This window comes from Cetorhinus maximus, chromosome 1, assembly GCF_964194155.1.
Source record: "Cetorhinus maximus chromosome 1, sCetMax3.hap1.1, whole genome shotgun sequence".
Taxonomy (NCBI): Eukaryota; Metazoa; Chordata; class Chondrichthyes; order Lamniformes; family Cetorhinidae; genus Cetorhinus; species Cetorhinus maximus.
This window is the reverse complement of record NC_135879.1, coordinates 145051368-145069414: the sequence shown is the minus strand read 5'-3', so window position 1 is coordinate 145069414 and position 18047 is coordinate 145051368. Positions and strand designations below refer to the sequence as shown.

Genomic DNA, 18047 nt, shown 5'->3' with positions numbered 1-18047 from the left:
TCACGTGATGCTGTTGGACACTCTGACCAATAAGCCCTAAGTGCGGGTAATCTGGTGGAGCCGGGGGGGGGGGGGGGGCTTCCTGATAAGGGTCCTGATCATGCATGTAGCACTTGAAAAGCTCCCTGTAATAAAGTTTATCTGTTTCTTGTTGAAAACTGTCTGGTCCGTCAAGTCATTACACACTGCTTGTGCTGCTGCTGCTTGTAGCTACTCCTGCCAGGGGATATGCTGTTATTTTGCTTTTATCTTGCTGTCATAGTATGTCATGCTTGTCTATCTTGCACCATCCTCACATATCCAATGTAGCTCATCTGCAGCCACTCTATGATTTTCATTATCCAACTACGTCTAGGCAGACCCCTCTTTCTGTTGCCCACCACTTTGCCCTCTAGAAGAGATCTCTATAACTTTTCAGCTCAGATCAAATGGCCAAAATGCTGACATTTTCTTCTCTGGATGTCACTTTTTAGAGTTCTTTTTGTTCATGGAATTTCAAGCACCTCTTTACTGATCTTATGCTCTGTATATGGAACTTTTAGCATATGTCTTAACATCCACATTTCAAAACCTTCTATTTTCTTCCACAGATCTTTATTGTCTAGGTTCTGAGGTATACAGGAAAGTGGATAGAATCTAGCATATTTTCCTTGCTACAAGATTGTGTTTTCTTGTTAGTAACGCATCCTTTATCTTCACAAAATTACTTCTGGCCATCTCTACCCTACTCCTGGCACTGCATGGCATAACTATCTCATATGCTATTTCTCTGCACCGTTGCTTCCACTAATAATATCCCACGCAAGCCTTTGCTAAGAATACAGTTTTACACAATGTCCACCATGGTTTAATTTGTACAGAGAATAACGATGAGGAGCCATGCAATGGAACAGGTAACCAACAGGTGGGATGGACTTAAAATGCAAGAGCAACAGAGTTGTGAATTACAACCAGAAGCCTGCATGGGATGTAGATCAGATCCGATTACCTTTTTCATGCCAGCTCCATTATCAACACACTCCATTAGGGTAAAACAGGCATTTAATAAATGGCCCATGGACAAACTGCAGCCCTTGCAAGCGTTTGTTTCAGACTCCAGATGGAATCTGATTTGATCCTGTGTTTTCTGTTCTGCTGTAGAAGTCAGTAAACAACCCATTTTCTCCATGCCTTCAGTTGCGTAAGTTCAATTCTAAATCAGCTTCTCATCAACAAAAGACATCAACAGAAGTAGAGAGCAAGCAATAATTCGACACTGGGCTAACCATTGTTCTATATGGCATATAACTTGTAACAGAAATTGCCTGGTGGAACATGGGGTGGGGGAGAAGGTTAAATAAAAAACAGAACCTGAATTGTCTTTATTCCCCTATGTACCATAACCAGTATCGGAAGATGGATAATGGCATTTTTCTTACATAGATCATGAAGAATAAACAAGGGCTAGGAAAATCTGCGAGAGGAAATGAAGACTTATGTTAAATATTTCAGACAAGTCTGATGATGCCAACATGTTTGATCTGTGGAATACTGCATATAACTGGGTGCACTTATTACATAAGAGCAGAATATAAGCAGCAGAGAAATCACCATTCTAAACTGCTTGTTACTGAACTATTTTCCCCATCACATGTATGTAAATAGCCCCAAACTAAATAGTGAAAGCTTCAGCTATATTATACTTCCTTAAAAAATGACAGTTGATACCTGCTTCAGATTTTCTTTTCCTTTTCCACCTGCTGCCCACCTTTATCTTAATAAAACTGTAGTTTGCAGATTGCCTGACTTTCAGGATCTGATTAAGATCTCAGAAGAGAAATGGTTTGGTGGCAATGCCATCGCTGTAAGTTTACCAGTTTCAAAGATCAGCTAACTCATATTATAAACCTGCATTAAATCAGTGACTACCATTCAAAAGTAGCTCATTGGCTGTACAGCATTTTGGGGCATCATGAGGTCAAGAAAGGAGGTACATAAATGAAATTTTGTTCTTTCTTTCCACCCACACTCTGTGCAGGACTCCTTCACACAAGACACACACACATAGGGTACTCACACACTAGGGACACATTCTCTGTACAAAAGTACCCCCCTCCTTCCTGCCCTGACGCACACACACATATGCACACAAATGCACGGTGCACACACACACACACATACACACGCAGAGTACCCATACACAGGGCATCCAGTCTCTGCAAAGTGCTCACAAACTCTGCACAGGACCTAACTCTCTAGCCACATGCAAGCACAGGGCACCAACACCCACTCACGCTATACTTGACAAGCACACACACAGGGCACCAACACTGAGCCCTGGGCATACATAATCTGTCTAGGGTGCTAACACTTTGCATACACAAGCTCACATTTTGATATTTTAGTAACGTGCACGTTTCTATAAAATTTTTTGTCTAGCATTTTCACATGCTTCAATCAATGCTGCACATAGATCTAATGTGCTCCTCACCCTGATCGCTCAAAGTACAGTGTGAATTTGAGTATTGCAGATCCTAAAGACCAGAAAAGTCATTGGTTTAATTCTTGGTCAGTGCTCACTTAGGTGATTTAAGCTAGGACTGGAGGAGAGCAATGGGCTTCTATTCCCTAGATATTTGGAAGGGTTACAGGATGTAGTTGACTACAGTACACCTCACTCTATCTCAAAGCTGCCCTGGTCCGCAGATTCATTTCACCCTTCATTTCATCCAACATTTTATAAAAATTTATTTTCTACCTTTCAGGTGGGAAGGATTGCAAACTTCAACAACTCATGGGCACTAACACACCTCCGAATATTTCTTCCCTCTGACACCATTCCTTCTTCCAATATCATCCCCTGACATCTAGTCACAATACCTTCCAATTTTACACTCTAATTATCTGTCGTTAGCAAAGACCTCAGTTTCACCCCCTTACACCTCCACCTTAATGAATTTCATGTTCGACACAGCACTGGACTCTTCTTCAATCACCTTCACAGTCACTTCTTTTGTAATGTAAAGGGCGAATGTTAGAACAGTCTACATTATCAATGATGTAAGATCACATGACAACAAAGCATGCTGAACAACAGCTCTATGTGAAACCTCGTGCTAAGCCTTATCCTGTTCCCTTACTTGAGGAAGGATGTAGTTGCGCTGGGGGCGGTTCAGAGGAGGTTCACTAGGTTGATTCCAGAGATGCGGGACTTGTCTTATGAGGAGAGATTGAGCAGTTTAGGCCTATGCTCGCTAGAGTTTAGAAGGATGAGAGGAGATCTAATTGAGGTATATAAGATGCTAAAGAGGATAGACAAAGTAGATGTGGAGCGGATGCTTCCCCTTCTGGGGCATTCTAGAACGAGAGGCCATTAGGATAAGGGGTGGTAGGTTTAAATCAGAGATACAGAGGAATTACTTTTCTCAAAGGGTCGGGAATCTGCGGAATTCACTACCTCAGAGTGCAGTGGATGCCAGGACGCTGAATAAATTTAAGGAGGAGATAGACAGATTTTTTATTAGTAATTAGTTATGGGGAGAGGGCGGAAAATTGGAGTTGAGGCCAAAATGAGATCAGCCATGATCGTAATGAATGGCGGGGCAGGCTCGAAGGGCTGAATTGCATGCTCCTGCTCCTAGTTCTTATGTTCATATATATATAGTTAGAAGAATGTTTCATAAAAGGTAAAATTTACCAACAGCCTTGCCTCTAGCAGTCTCTATCGATCCTGACCAAGGACAACCTAAGCTAAGACCCACAATGGTGATAACAGGTGGTGACAGTGGAAAATACAATGGAAAAAGCCCCAAGTAAAGAGTCCAGTGACTGAAAAAGCAGCAAGAAAAATGACTGAGGAAAAGGACAGAGTGGGAAAAATGCCAACAGAACTTGAAGAAAGGATAGAATGAAGGAAAGTATGGAGAAAACCTTATCCTTACCAGAGTACTTCAAACAGGTGACAGGCCCAGTTCAAGCCAAGAAGTGGCAGAACTGGCATCATAGGTTTAGCAGGTACAGAACCACTTCGGGATTAGCAGAGAAGCCTAGCAAGGAACAGGTCAGTACCCTTCTCTATGCCATAGAAAAATAGTGCAAACATAATTGTCAAACAGGGAATAAATGAAGCAACGGTGACATACAAAGATGTTATAAAAGTTTTTAATACATGTTGCAGCCTTAGAAGGAACACAGTCATAGAAAGGGCAAAGTTCAATAGACATCCGAAAAGACCAGGAGAGAGCATAGATTCCTTCATTGATGATTTATATCGACTAGCTGAGAATTGCAAATTTTTGAAACCCTGAAAGGCAAATTAATTCAGGATCGCATTGTTGTAGGGGTCTTAGAGGAGACTTTATCAGATTTTCAACAGTTGAGGGATGGTTTAATGCTACCAAAGGCTGTACAGTTAACAAGGCAGGCAGAAGTGAGAAAGCAAAAGCATGTATTCATTGGAAGTGGTAAAGAGATTTCATGGAAAAAAAATGACTGACACAGTGAAGTTTGTAGCACACAGAAGTAGCAGGGCACCCACTCAAAAACAGGGAAAGAACGAAGAGGGATGCAGTAGCCACCATTAATCAGTATTCCCGGTGTGGCGTGAAAAGGCTGCATCGGCACGAAGAGTGACTCACCAAAAATGTGGTGTGCCATTCCTGTAAGAGGAAAGGCCATTTTGAATCTGTACGTTGCAGCAAAAAGATCCCAACTCAGAAATTTAAGGAGAAACCAATTAAAACATGTAGCATTCAAGGAATTGAAGGTGCAAAAGACAATGAAGTACTATTCTTGGGAGAAATTACAGGATCTAATGGGAACTATTGGAGCACAGACATTCTGGTCAACAGACATAAAACAAATTTCAAATTAGACACTGGAGCAGTGGTTTCTGTTCTTTTAGACACAGAACAGTGGCTAAAACAAGGCTTCCTCCAACCATCGACCATATGACTCCACAGTCCAGAAGGCATTTGACTGAGGTTCAAGGGATAGTTAACTGCTACACTTCAGTACAAATCACCAAACCTTTGTATATGATCTCAAACCGTGTTCACTGTTAAGCCAAAAAGCTTGCACAGATCTACAACTCATCTCTAAAGTCGACGAATTGGGAAACCAAGACAAATCAAAATAATTCAGGTCAGAATTTCCAAATTTGTTCAGAGGTCTTGGGAATCTGAAAACAACTTATCACATCACACTGAGACCAGATGCCAAACCAGTGTGCTTGTTCACCCCAAGGAAAGTTCCACACCCAGTTTTACAGTAGTGAAGCATGAAATTGAGTTAATTCTGCACCAGAGGGTAATCTCACCTGTGACAGAATCTACAAGTTGGTATTCAGGTATGGTTCCAGTACTGAAACCAAACAGCTCACTGCAAATCTGTGCTGATTTCACAGTTAGACAAAGCTGTGGAAACAGAGATCCACCCAATCGCACCTGTGGATGAGAGTCTGGCAAAGCTAGCAAACTGCACTTTTCGCCAAACTAGATGCAAACAGTGGCTTTTGGAAACTAGCTTTAGATGAGGAATCCAAACATTCATCACACCACCTGGGAGATATTGTTTCAATCAACTATTCTTTGGTATTACATTAGCACCAGAGATTTTTGAAAGGATGATGACGAGCACTCTAGAAGGATTAGAAGGGGTCATCTGCCACATGGACGGCATCTTGATCCACAGGTCCATTACATCAGACATTGATGACAGAGTGAGAGCAGTGTTGCAAGAAGCAGGGCTAATTCTTAATAAGTTCTCGCAATAAACCAACTTTCTGGGGCGCATCGTTCACACATCAGGCATCAGGGCTAATCCTCAAAAATAGAAGGCAATCAAAGGTTTTCCACAACCTCGCAACATCACAGAGTTTCAACACTTCAAGGGAATGGTCAATCAAGTAGGAAAGTTTCTACCTAAACTGGCATATGTAAATGAACTACTGCAACAACTGCCCAGTCAAGACCAAGCATGGCGATGGGAAGAAAATCAACAAATTTTATTTGAAAGGATAAAAGAGCTGCTCCTTTCACCAGGCATATTGGCTCACTATGATCCAGAACTGCCTACAATTGTTGCCTCAGATGCATCTATCAAATGGACTGGCAGCAGCACTCTTTCAAATTCAGAGAGATGGTAAATGCAGACCAGTGTACGACACATCTCGATTACTGACTGAAATGGAATAAAGATATGGTGTGATTGAAAAAGAAGTATTAAGAGATACATGGGCTTGTTAGAAGTTTGCTGATCACATCTTAGGCCTAAAGGTTACCATTGAGACAGACGACAAACTGTTGGTTACATTATTAAATGCTAAAGATTTAGCAAAGATGTCACCAAAAGTCCAGAGGTTTCATTTGAGATTGATGAGATTCAATGCTACAACCGAAGATGTCCGAGGAAAACAACAAACTACAGCAGATGCATTGTCACACATTCCTGTTGAAAAACCTGAACAAGGGGACATAGATTTGTCGAAGGTGTCGAGTCCGATACTTCATTGACCACAACTTTCTACCAGCAACACAGAGGTTGAATAAAATTCGAAAGGCACAGAAAGATGAAGAATGTGCTAAAATTTGGGAATACAGCATCAAAGGATGGCCAGAATACGTTCCAGATAATCTTATCCTGAAGCAATATTTCAAGCAACAAAGAAATCTCAGTGTCATGGATGACTCGCTGATTTATGATGAGAGATTGGTCATACTTAGATTCCTCAGACGTGATATCCTTCAGAGAATATACCAGGGACACCAGGGCACTACAAAATGTCGTGCTAGAGCATGAAATTCTGTTTGGTGGCCAGGAATCTCAAAATCATCAGAGGAAATGATTTCAAATTGCATCGCCTGTGCAATCCATCGCCAGGAGTAAAGAGAACCACTGACAGTACCCTCATTTCCGTCCAGGCTGTGGGAATTACTTGGAATGGATCTATTTGAGTTCAAAGGGAAAATATTCCTCATAGTTGTTGACTATTACACCAGAATAGTTTGGCTCCACCTGAACTTCTAATGGGAAGATGACTTCGGACCCAACTTCCTGTTCTTCCATACATGCTTGTGCCATGCCTCAAAGCAGCAGGTATAGAGAGAGTAAGGGAAAAGGAGGATGAGTATCCTGCAAATCAGACCAGAAACTGTAATCAACATCCTAGAGTACATCACTGATCAGAAGTCCAGCTGAGGGAAACAGTATAGATTCATGACCAGATTTGCAAAGGCCAGGTTTTGAATAAAACACTACATCCACGATCTTATCTTGTAGAGACTGAAAATGGGATAGTGAGAAGAAACAGAAGTGTCTTCATATATAAAAGAAGACTGCCTGAATAGAGAACCGGTACCTCTGGTAATTCATATACTACCCCATCCCCTGAGAGAGCCAAGAATAAGGTCGAGGAGATTGGTGAAACCATTACAATGGTTATCTCTGTGAACCAGGGATGAAAGCAGAGACTGCGGGGGGGGTAAATGTAGGATAAGGTAAATAACGTATTTAATAGGGTCCGAAAGCTGGGGGAGAAGTGGTGTAAATGGTTAATGTAAAATATGTAACTAGAACAACCTACATCATTGGTGATGTAAGATCACAAATCAACAGGGCATGCTGAGAGATAGTTCTAGGTGAAGCCTCGTGCTAAGCCTTATCCTGTATATAGTTAGAATGTTTAATAAGAGGTAAAGTTTACCAACAGCTTTGCCTCCAGCAGCCTCTATTGATCCTGACCAAGGACGGCCCAAGCTAAGACCCACAACGACGATATGAGATCGTTGGCCAGGAGTCTTCCCCCTAATTCCCACCTCAGCTGAACCTTTAACCTTTAACTCCAGTATTCTCCCTCTACAAGGACAACCCTCCCACCACCCCACCTCCCTGCAACACCCCCCCCCACCAGCAACCCCCCTCCCCCTTCCCCAAACCCACCTGGCCTCTTACCCATTCTAGATCTTTTCATTTAAAACTGTGGGAGGGCCATCAGCTGTCTCAATTTCTCTGCTTCTATCACTCACTCTAACCTGTCTCCTTCTGAACTTGCTGCATTCCTTTCTCTCAGGTCCAACACTAACATCATCAAACCTGTTGACAAGGGTGGTTTTGTTGCTGTCAGGCAAACCGATTGCTACTTGCAGAAGCCAAATGTCAACTGCCAAATTTCTGCCTACCGCCCCAGGAACGTGACATCACCACGGAACATCAAACCGTTCTCGTCATCTCGTCATCTCCTCTGGAGATCTTCTCTCCATGACCTTCCACCGCATAACCCCCCCAATCCCAAATAGCCCTCTTTGACTTCAGTCCCAAGGTCCACAAACTGGATTGCCCTGATAGACCCATCATCTCCTATAAAAATACTATTTCTTTATGCCCTTGACCCATCTCTTCTCACTTACATCTGTGACTCTTCTGATGTCCTGCATCACCTTAATAGTTTCTAATTTCCTGCCCTAAGCATCTCCTTTTTAACATAAATGTTCTGTCTCTCTACATCCTCAACTCCCACCAAGACCAAGAGAGCTTTCTGCTTCTTCTTTGAATAAGGGCCTAACTTGTTCCGACTCACCACCTCTGCCTGGTTCAACATGTCCTCAAATTGAACAACTCCTTTAATTTCACTCACTTCCTCCAAATAAAAAGTGTTTCTATGCCTGCCCATATGGGCCGTGCCCGTCTTTTTGTGGACTATGTGGAACATTCCTTGTTCCAGTTCTACTCAGGTCCCCCCCCCACCCTCAACTCTTTTCCCCAGTACGTTGATGACTGTATCGGTGCCATTTCCTGTTTGCGCTCTGAACTGGAAATTTTCATCAAACTGTTTCCAATTTCCACCCTTCTCTCATCTTCATATGATGCACCTCCAACTCTTCCCTTCCCTTCCTCAATTTCTCTATCTTGGTTTCTGGAGATAGGCTAACAACGAATATTCACTATAAGCCCATGGATTCCCACAGCTATCTCGACTATACTTCCTCACACCCTACTTCTTGTAAGGACTCCATTCCGTTGTCCCAATTTCTCCGTCAACATCACATCTATTCTGATGAAACCATCTTCTATACCAGCACTTCTGATCTGTCTTCCTTTTCCTCATCCAGTGATTTTCTCCCAACCCCACTGCCACCATGATGGATAGGGCCCTCGGCCATCCCTATTCTACTTCACATACTTCACTCTCACCCCTTTCCCTTCCACCCAGAACCATGATAGGGTGCCTCTTGTCCTCACCTTCCATCCCATCACCATCTGTATTCAACGAATCCTTCTCTGTGATCTCTGCCATCTCCAGTGCGATACCACCACCAAACTCATCCCCTCACTTCCCTCCTCTTTCAGAATTCTGAAGCATTGTTGCCTCCACAACGTCCACTCCTCAATCACACCCCCAAAACCCCTCCCCTTCCCACTGCATCTTTCTATGAAGCACAGGAAATGCAAGACCTGCCCTTTTACTTCCTCTCTCCTCACCGTCCAAGCCCTCAATCACTCCTTCAAGGTGAAACAGCAATTTAGGTGTACTTTTTTCAATTTAGTTTACGGTGTTCGCTGCTCACAGTGCAGTCTGCTCTACATTGCCAAAACCCAAACATAGATTGTGTGACAACTTTGTGGATCACCTCTATTCAGTCCGCAAATATGACCCTGACATCCAATCGCCTCATTTTAATTCTCCACCTTAATCTCACGCTGACCTGTCTGGCCTCCAGTTGAGGCCAAATTAGCGTTTTATAAATGCTAATCATAGCTTCCCTTACTTGTGTAATCTATGCCTCTAGTTATAAAGCCAGGATCCCATATGCCTTCAAACCCACTTTCTCAACCTGCCCTGCCACCTTCAATGATTTATGTTCCTTCTAGAATTGCACGTTTTAGGTCATATTGCCTCTCCTCGTTCTTCCTACCAAAATGTATCAGTTCACATTTTTCTGCATTAAGTTTCATTTGCCACTTGCCCGCCCATTCCACCAGCCTATGTCCTCTGAAATTATCATTATCCTCCTTAAAATCCACTATACTTCCAAGTTTATGTCATCTACAAATTTTGTCCAGATCATTTGCATATATCAAGAGAAGCAGTGGTTCTAGTACCAACCCCTGGGGAATACCACTGAATACTTTTCTCCAGTCTTAAGGAAAATATTTCATGTCATTCAACCAACCTGGTATCCTTGCAGCCACTGTCCCTTTTATTCCATGAGCTTCACCTTTGTTGACAAGCCTATTATGTGAGACTTTATCAAACGCCTTTTGGGAGTCAGTGTACACAACATCAACCGCATTACCCTCATTAACCCTCTCCATTATCACATCATGAAACTCAATTAGTTTGGTTAAACACATTTACTTTTAACAAATCCATACTTGATTTTCTTAATTAATCCATACTTGCCCAAATGATTGTTAACTTTGTTTCTTAAATCTTTCCCACCATTGAGGTTAAACTGACTGATCTGCAGTTGCTGGATTTATCCTTACACCTTTTCTTTTGAACAAAGGTGCAACATTTGGAATTGTCCAGTCCTTTGCCATCACCACCGATCTACCCCCACCCCGTATCTAAAGAAGATTGAAGATTATGGCCAGTGCTTCCACAGTTTCCACCCTTACTCTCATCAGCATTCTCAGATGCATCCCATCTGGTCCTGCTGGCTTATCAACTTTAAGTGCAGTCTCCTTTCAATTCCCTCCTCTTTAACAATTTTTAGCTGCTTCCTCTTTCATTATGACTTTGGCAGCATCTTCTTCATTGGTAAAGACAGATGCAAAGGACTTATATCTAGTTCCTCAGTCGTGCCCTTTGCCTCCAGGCTTAAATCACATTTTTGGTCTCTATTGGCCCCACTCTTCCTTATGCTACCTTTTTATTGTTCATATGTCTACGGATGACTTTTGTTTTCCTTTTTATGCTAGCAGCCAGTCTCTTCTCATACTCTCTCTTTGTCTCTCTTATTTTCTTTTTCACTTTCCTTCTGAACTCTCCATATTCAACCTGGTTCCCACTTGTATTGTCAACGTGACGTCTTTCATACGCACCTTTTTTATGCTTCATCGTACTCTCTATCTTTCTAATCATCCAGGGAGCGCTACTTCCCCCCTCGTGGGAATGTACCTGGACCATAACTGAGCCATCTCCTCTTTAAAGGCAACACATTGTTCCTATACCATTTTATCTGCCAGACTTTGATTCCAATTTACCTGAGACAAATACATTCTCAGCCCATTGAAATTGGCCTTTCTTCAATTAAAAATTTTATCCTAGATTGTTTCTTGTTGCATTAATGCTATTTGCATGAGTCTAAAGTCTTAATTACCTGGTATTATCTGCAGTTTAAATCTTACTGATTTTTTCACTATTCCATTTCGTACAGCAGTGCACACATAATACCCTTCAAAATGTCTCTTCAGATTAGTGATGCTTATGCCAGTGTAGATGTCAGCAGTATAGGAGAGGTCTTTGGGCATAGATGTTCCTTTATCTTTCTCCAGTCTGAGGTTTTCAATCCTAGGGGTTGTAACTCGGCAAGGAATGACAGCTTCAGCCCCTTCTGTTCCACTAATGAACATCTGTCGCAGTGATGGAGTCACAAACAAATTCTTCGAGTCTTAAAAAAAACATAGAAAATGTTAAATTTGAAATAGAAAATGGTTTCAAAATGCTCAGGTATGTAAAGCGGCAAAGCATAAGCACTCAGGTTTCATGTCTTTCACAATGTTATCATTAAACTGTAGCTGTCAAAGTAAACATTATTCATCAGCAATATATGAAATGCTATCAGTGTTCCGAGTTACGGAACTATTTTATGAATAGGTAAATTGAAAAGAAATTAAATGGTTCAGAAAGATATATTAATCACAGAGTTTTAGTTGCCAGCAGTTTTAGCTTTATATGCCATCTCCCTAAGTCTGCCCTATTGTATCTCAGGATGATCTGATGCAGTCCTGTCTGCTATACATGCCGCTCAACACAAGTGGCAAATCAGCCACAGGCATGTGGAGAATTTTAGTACATAGTGATTTGTCAATTCTTTTCCCTCCCCAAGTTTCCTAATAAGTAAATTCTGATAAAGTTGAGACAGTTTACTTTTGAAAAATCTGTTTTTTTAAATAAACTGGCACACACTATCAGAAAAAGAACACTTCAGTTCACAGATTGTCATCACCCTTTAGACAAATGGATTATTTGTGAAGAGGAATTATGCTGCATTTTACAGCCACAAAATACCGAGTTGCGTTAAAGTTGCAGCAATGGATATGAGTATGAGTGTTACTCTCTGGCTGTTATTTGTTGCTCTTCCCTAATTGAGAAAGGAAGGATCAACCATGTTGCTGTTAAACAGGAATCACATATTGGTCAGCCGGCAATTGTTTAACAGAATATAGTTCAGTTGTCAGGTTTCTAGTAACTTGGAAACTGAAAAGCTATTTGTTCAATGAAACAAGAAAAACAGTAATAGGTCTATTGAAACAAGCGATTGAAAGGAATAGGGTGCTTTAAGGAGTAGAGGGAGAGGTTAAAGAAGGTTGATCATGAGCCAAAGGCTTATTAAATATCCGAACACCCTGTTTGGAAGTGGCAGTTGACAGACTGTGAGCAAGGCAAGACTCATGAGCGCAGAAGATAATACATAGTGATTTGTCAATGCTTTTCCCTCCCCAAGTTTCCTAATAAGTAAATTCTGATAAAGTTGAGACAGTTTACTTTTCAAAAATCTGTTTTTTTTAAATAAACTGGCACACACTATCAGAAAAAGAACACTTCAGTTCACAGATTGTCATCACCCTTTAGAAAAATGGATTATTTGTGAAGAGGAATTATGCTATCGAGTGTGTCTCAATTTACTCTCTGTTTGTTGTCTCTTTCCTCCATATCAGTTCTCGGTATCTCTCTTTATGTATCTCGCTTTTCTTTTCCTCTGTCCATTTTCGTTCTTTGTTTCTTTGCCTCTGTATTAAATTCAACCCAGATGGTTGGTGGCAGGATTGGGGCAGCATTCTTCCCTCTGCTTTTGAAAGAACGAAACAAGGAAATGCTATTGGGGTTGGGCTATCCCATCTGAAGCAGTAGCGAAAGGCAGAGGCCCTACTACTTGACAAAAATCAATGCACTTTCAGGTGGTTTATGCATAAAATCTTTCTTTTATAGGAAAACAAAAATGCTTTAAGCCATAAAATGAAGGAAAAAATTTTTACTCAAAGGGTTGTGAACCATTGGAATTCTCTAACCCAGTGGACTGCACATGTTTAGTCATTAATTCAAGACCAAGATGGGCAAATTTTTATTCACTGAGGGGCATGAGAAAGTGGAGTTGAGGTATAAAATCAGCCATGATTTTATTAAATGTGCAGCAAGCTCAAGGGGCTGTATGGCCTACTCTGCTTCTATTTCTTATGCCTTTATGATTTAAATTCAAGCCTTTCTGCCAATGAAAGATTTCTCCAACCAGTGAACTTTATTCTCACATGCTGTTGGCAGCAATGTAGGTTTTCTTCATCAGTATAAAAATCAGGCAGGAACAGAACATTTATGTTATTGATGCAGCAGGTTTTGTCTGTAATGTCAATGAGGGATATGTTCAGGGTGCATAGAAGGTCAACCTCATAGTTTGCAAAAGAAGATGACCAGCTCCAAAAAAAAACTGACACTATCTCCACAACTCAAATAACAATCAGTGACTTAAAAACAGCCCTGAATATGGGTCATTAATTAGAGTCATTATTTTAAGGTGACTGAATACATTAAATTATGATTTATTACATTTGATTCCATGATTTATAGGAGAGTTGGGATCATTTCTCACAATTCAGATACTTTTTCTGCAATACATGGAACTTAAAAGCATTGTCTATGGCATTAAATGAGATGGTCATGCAGCGAGTGCAAAGGGACATGTGTCTTTTATCGCTTAAGTTGCCCAATATCCCATTGCTTTTATTGTTGCCAACGACAAAAATGTAAAATATGCATTTTTTCTTGTGCTGAATCGAGAAATTTATGAATAGGGGCATTTTATTACCTGAATAATTCTTGGTTATTGCCCAGAAAATGTGATTTTCTAATACATTTTGTGCTTTTCCGAATGTAATGTGATTCCTAGAATTACAAAGAAACTTGACATTTGGTGCAACTGGTCTATGCTGGTGTTTATACTTCACAGGAGCCTCTTTCCACTCTAATTACTTTTTTCCACCCGGTCCACCCGTGTCCTTCTATTCCCTTCTCCACCATATATGTGGTCAAAATCATGAACGGTTTAGTTAGAGCAAATAATGAGAAACTGTTTCCTATAGCTGAAGGGTTGATAACCACTGGGCACATATCTAAGTTGATTGGCAACCAATGGTTAGGATTTCAAATGCACTGCCTGATAGAGTGGTGGACACAAATTCAACAACAGCCTTCATAAGAAAATTGGATAAATACTTGAAGAAAAGACTGCAGGGATATAGGGAAGGAGCAGAGAGTGGGACTAACTGGATCACTCTTCAGAACAGCTAGAACAGAGTCAATGGGCCAAATAGCCTCCTTCTGTGATATACAATTCTATGGTTTGATATGTGCATCAAGCCTCCCCTGATATGCATCAATGCTATCTGCTCCTTGAAAGTTCCTCATTGTCGCCATTCTCCATATAAAATAATTCTTCTGAAATGTTACATTTGATTTGCTAGTGGATTTCTTATCTTAATTGCCTCTTGTTCTGGTCTTACCACAAGTGGCAACAGTTTCTCATGTCTGCCTTATCAAACCCCTTTATAATTTTGGCAATCCTTAACAGATCTTCTCTCCGTTCCAGAGAAAAGAATTTCAACCTATTCAATCTTTCCTGACATACGTATCCTCTCAATTCTGGTAACATCCTTGTAAATCTTCTCTGCTTCAATAATGTCCTTTCTGTAATGTGAGGACCAGAACTAGAGACAGTACCCTGAGTGTATTCAAAACAATATTAATTTAACATTACCTCCTTACATTTGTATTCTATTCCTCTAGAAAAGAGCACTTGTACTTTGCTTGTATTCTTTACGGCTTTATCAATTTGTACTGATAGTTTTGCTGAATTATGTATCTATTTGCAGATCTTTTTGCTCCTCAACTATTTAGTTTCTTATGTTCAATGACCTTCACATTCCTCCTACCTCACAATCTGCCACATTGAATCATATTTGCCATTTATCCAATTCTGCAAGTCTTTTATGCAATTTGCTTCAGTCCTCCACATTATTAGCTATATTACCCAATCTGGTACTATCTGAAAATTTTACACCATACCTCCAATGTCTTAGCCCAAATCACTTATGTATAGTGTAAACCAAATGTGATTTACACTGCTAGAGCTATATTGTAAAAACTTAAAGCTAAATATTTGTTTTATTTGATTCCTAATTCAATTATCATCAGAATCACCATCAGAAGATAACAGAGTGTGAGCATAACTCTCCAGGCCTACATGTGTGCTCGTACCTTAGTTGAATGGGATACTTGTGGAAGAAGGGAGTAGTGGAGGTGCCTGGCTCAGTAAAGGGAGGAGTACCTCCCTCAGGATGAAGGGGCGGCAGGGCCTGCCGTGTACACAGCTGGTGATCCACAACGTGTCATCGCTCATAGGCGCCTCGCTAGGCCCAGGGTCTATAGACAGCGCTTGTCATTCCTGCAGATGACCGAGAACCAGTGTCGCTGAAGACTGCGCGTGTCCAGGGAACTGGTCGGTCATATGTGCCACCTGCTGCAGGATTTGGCGCCATGGGGACATGGAGGGCATCCACTGCCAGTGGTCGTGACAGTGACTGCAGCACTCAATTTTTACACTGGTAGATCCTTCCAGGACTCCACAGGTAACCTGTGCGGGATCCCGCAAGCCTCCATGCACAAGTGTATCCAGGATGTCCGTGACGGATGCCATCTTTGCGAAGGCTAAGAACTTTGTGCATTTCGCCTGGGATCAGGAAAGCCAGGAAGCAAGAGCACTGGGATTTGTGCAGATCCCAAGTTTTCCACAGGTGCAGGGTGCCATCGACTGCACTCACATGGCGCTTTGATCTCCGTGGCAACAAGCAGTCAACTACGTCATCCACAAAGGCTTCCACTCACTGGATGTTCAGCTGGTGTGCAACCACCACAAACACATCCACAAGTCTGCGCACAATTCTCAGGGAGTGTCCAGAGAGGCTGCAGGGATGGCTCTCCGAGGACAAGTGCTACCCACAGAGGGCGCGGTTGATGACGCCTGTGCAGTGGACTCAGACTGTAGCAGAGCGATGGTATAATGAGGCTCATGCAGCAACCCGGACTTTGGTGGAGCAAACAATAGACATTTTGAAAATGTGGTTCCGGTGCCTAGACAGGTCTGGTGGAGCACTGCAATACAGTACCCAGAGAGTGTCACAGATCACTGTCGCTTGCTGCGCTCTCCACAACCTGATGCTGCAATGGGGGGGAGGACATGGCTGTGGAGGAGATGGAGGCGCTGCATGTATCCTCTGATGAGGAGCACGTCGAAGGGGATGACGGTGATGAGATCCTCGAAGGCAAGCATGCTGCAATGAGGCCATTGCACTGGCCAGACGAGGCAGGTGCGCTCGAGAGGCTCTCATTGCCGCAGGATTTGTGTAGGGGGATGATGAGATGCAGTGAGGGCAGTCCTGACATCCTCATTTTGCAGCTGTGAATGTTTCACAGCGCATATACCCTCAACTCAGTGATCAGGCTCATGACATGGAGATGCAGCGGAGGCCCTGATAGTTGCTAGATTCCAGGAGGATGATAATGATGTGCAGTAAGGACACTCCATAGGTCTTCGTATTGCCTCTGTGAATGTCAGATTCTTGTCTGGCTGAGGGCAGCTCACTTGCGCTCTGTGATCAAGATCAATGGAGACGCAGGCCTGAAACTTTAAATGCACCTGATCCTTTGTCCACCTTCAGCACCTGACCCTTCAGGAGCACAGTGTCATTGGTCACAGATGCTGAAGACATGGGGGGCCTAACCCTGCCACTACCTCTTGGTTCTCCTCCGACATCCACAGCAGAGGTGGAGGCAGCCTGCTGACTGCTACACCCTGTCTGTGATGACCTTGGCAGGCATCCTCTGGAGGGCCCCGACCTGATTTCGGAGTCCTGTCATGTGGCAGTGGAACCTCCTCGACCTGTAGAGCTGGAGATGTTGGGGTCAGAGGAGGGTTTCGGATGGGCTGGACACTCCCATAGTCATCTGGGTGGATGGTGCTGGGGTGTGCACCTGCTGATCCTCCTCTCTATGTGTGCCCGAGGCCCCAGGCTGACTCCTTGAGGAAAAGGGGAAGCTGGAGTGAGATTGACTGTCCCGCACCCATCTCGTGTTGACACTGTTGGAGGCCAACTGGCATCTGCAATGGGGTTGAGCCCGCGCAGCAGTGCAGGAGCGACATCACTGACCAAGCGATGGGCTCACTGGATTGTGACCCCGGGGCTACTCTAGAACTAAGCCCCACTGTGGTGTTTCTCTCTGTGCTGGTGGAGGGTGTGGATGAGCGCTGTGACGGGTCTTCAATTAGCGTGTCATCAGATTCTTTTTCTGAGGTGTCTTCGGGGCTTGAGTCAAGGACCTGGCTCTCGGACCCACTCGGTTGCTTTCCAGATGTGCCTGCTAAAACAAGGAGAGATAATTAGTGCATGGCAGGGGACTGCAGAACAGGGGAACTCACTCACAGCATGGTTGTTTGATGGATGTTGCACCTCTGGATGCTCACTTGGTTGAGTACTGCCGACCTCACCTTCAGCACAGGAACATTCCAGACAGTCACCGGCCAGCTAAATGACTATTTTCAAAGTCTGTGAGGACCTTGGTGTCAGGCATTCCTCCACCAGTCTGCGACCTCCTCCTTTTGTTGTGTGCCAGCTTGTCCTGCATGAATACAGATGGAGAGAGTGTAAGCGGGATACCTGCTAGGCCAGATAATAAGGATGCCTGACATTTGTGGGTGCTGAGTGGTGCCATGGACGGGACGAGGAGCTGATCTGCAGGGCAGATCAAGGTGTGTATGTGACTGGTGATGTCCCTTCGCAGTAAGTGAGGTCCCTGT

General features: G+C 42.8%; 1 protein-coding gene across 2 annotated transcripts in view; it reads right to left on the bottom strand.

Annotated features, from left to right (window-relative positions):
• Nucleotides 1-18047, bottom strand: part of LOC144684305 (mast/stem cell growth factor receptor Kit-like) — a 128137-nt gene that overhangs the window by 73969 nt on the left and 36121 nt on the right. For both annotated transcript variants that reach the window (XM_078547929.1, XM_078547938.1), the window contains exon 3: nt 11301-11591. In XM_078547929.1, the coding sequence (XP_078404055.1) occupies nt 11301-11591 (291 nt within the window). The remainder of the gene's footprint in view (nt 1-11300; nt 11592-18047) is intronic.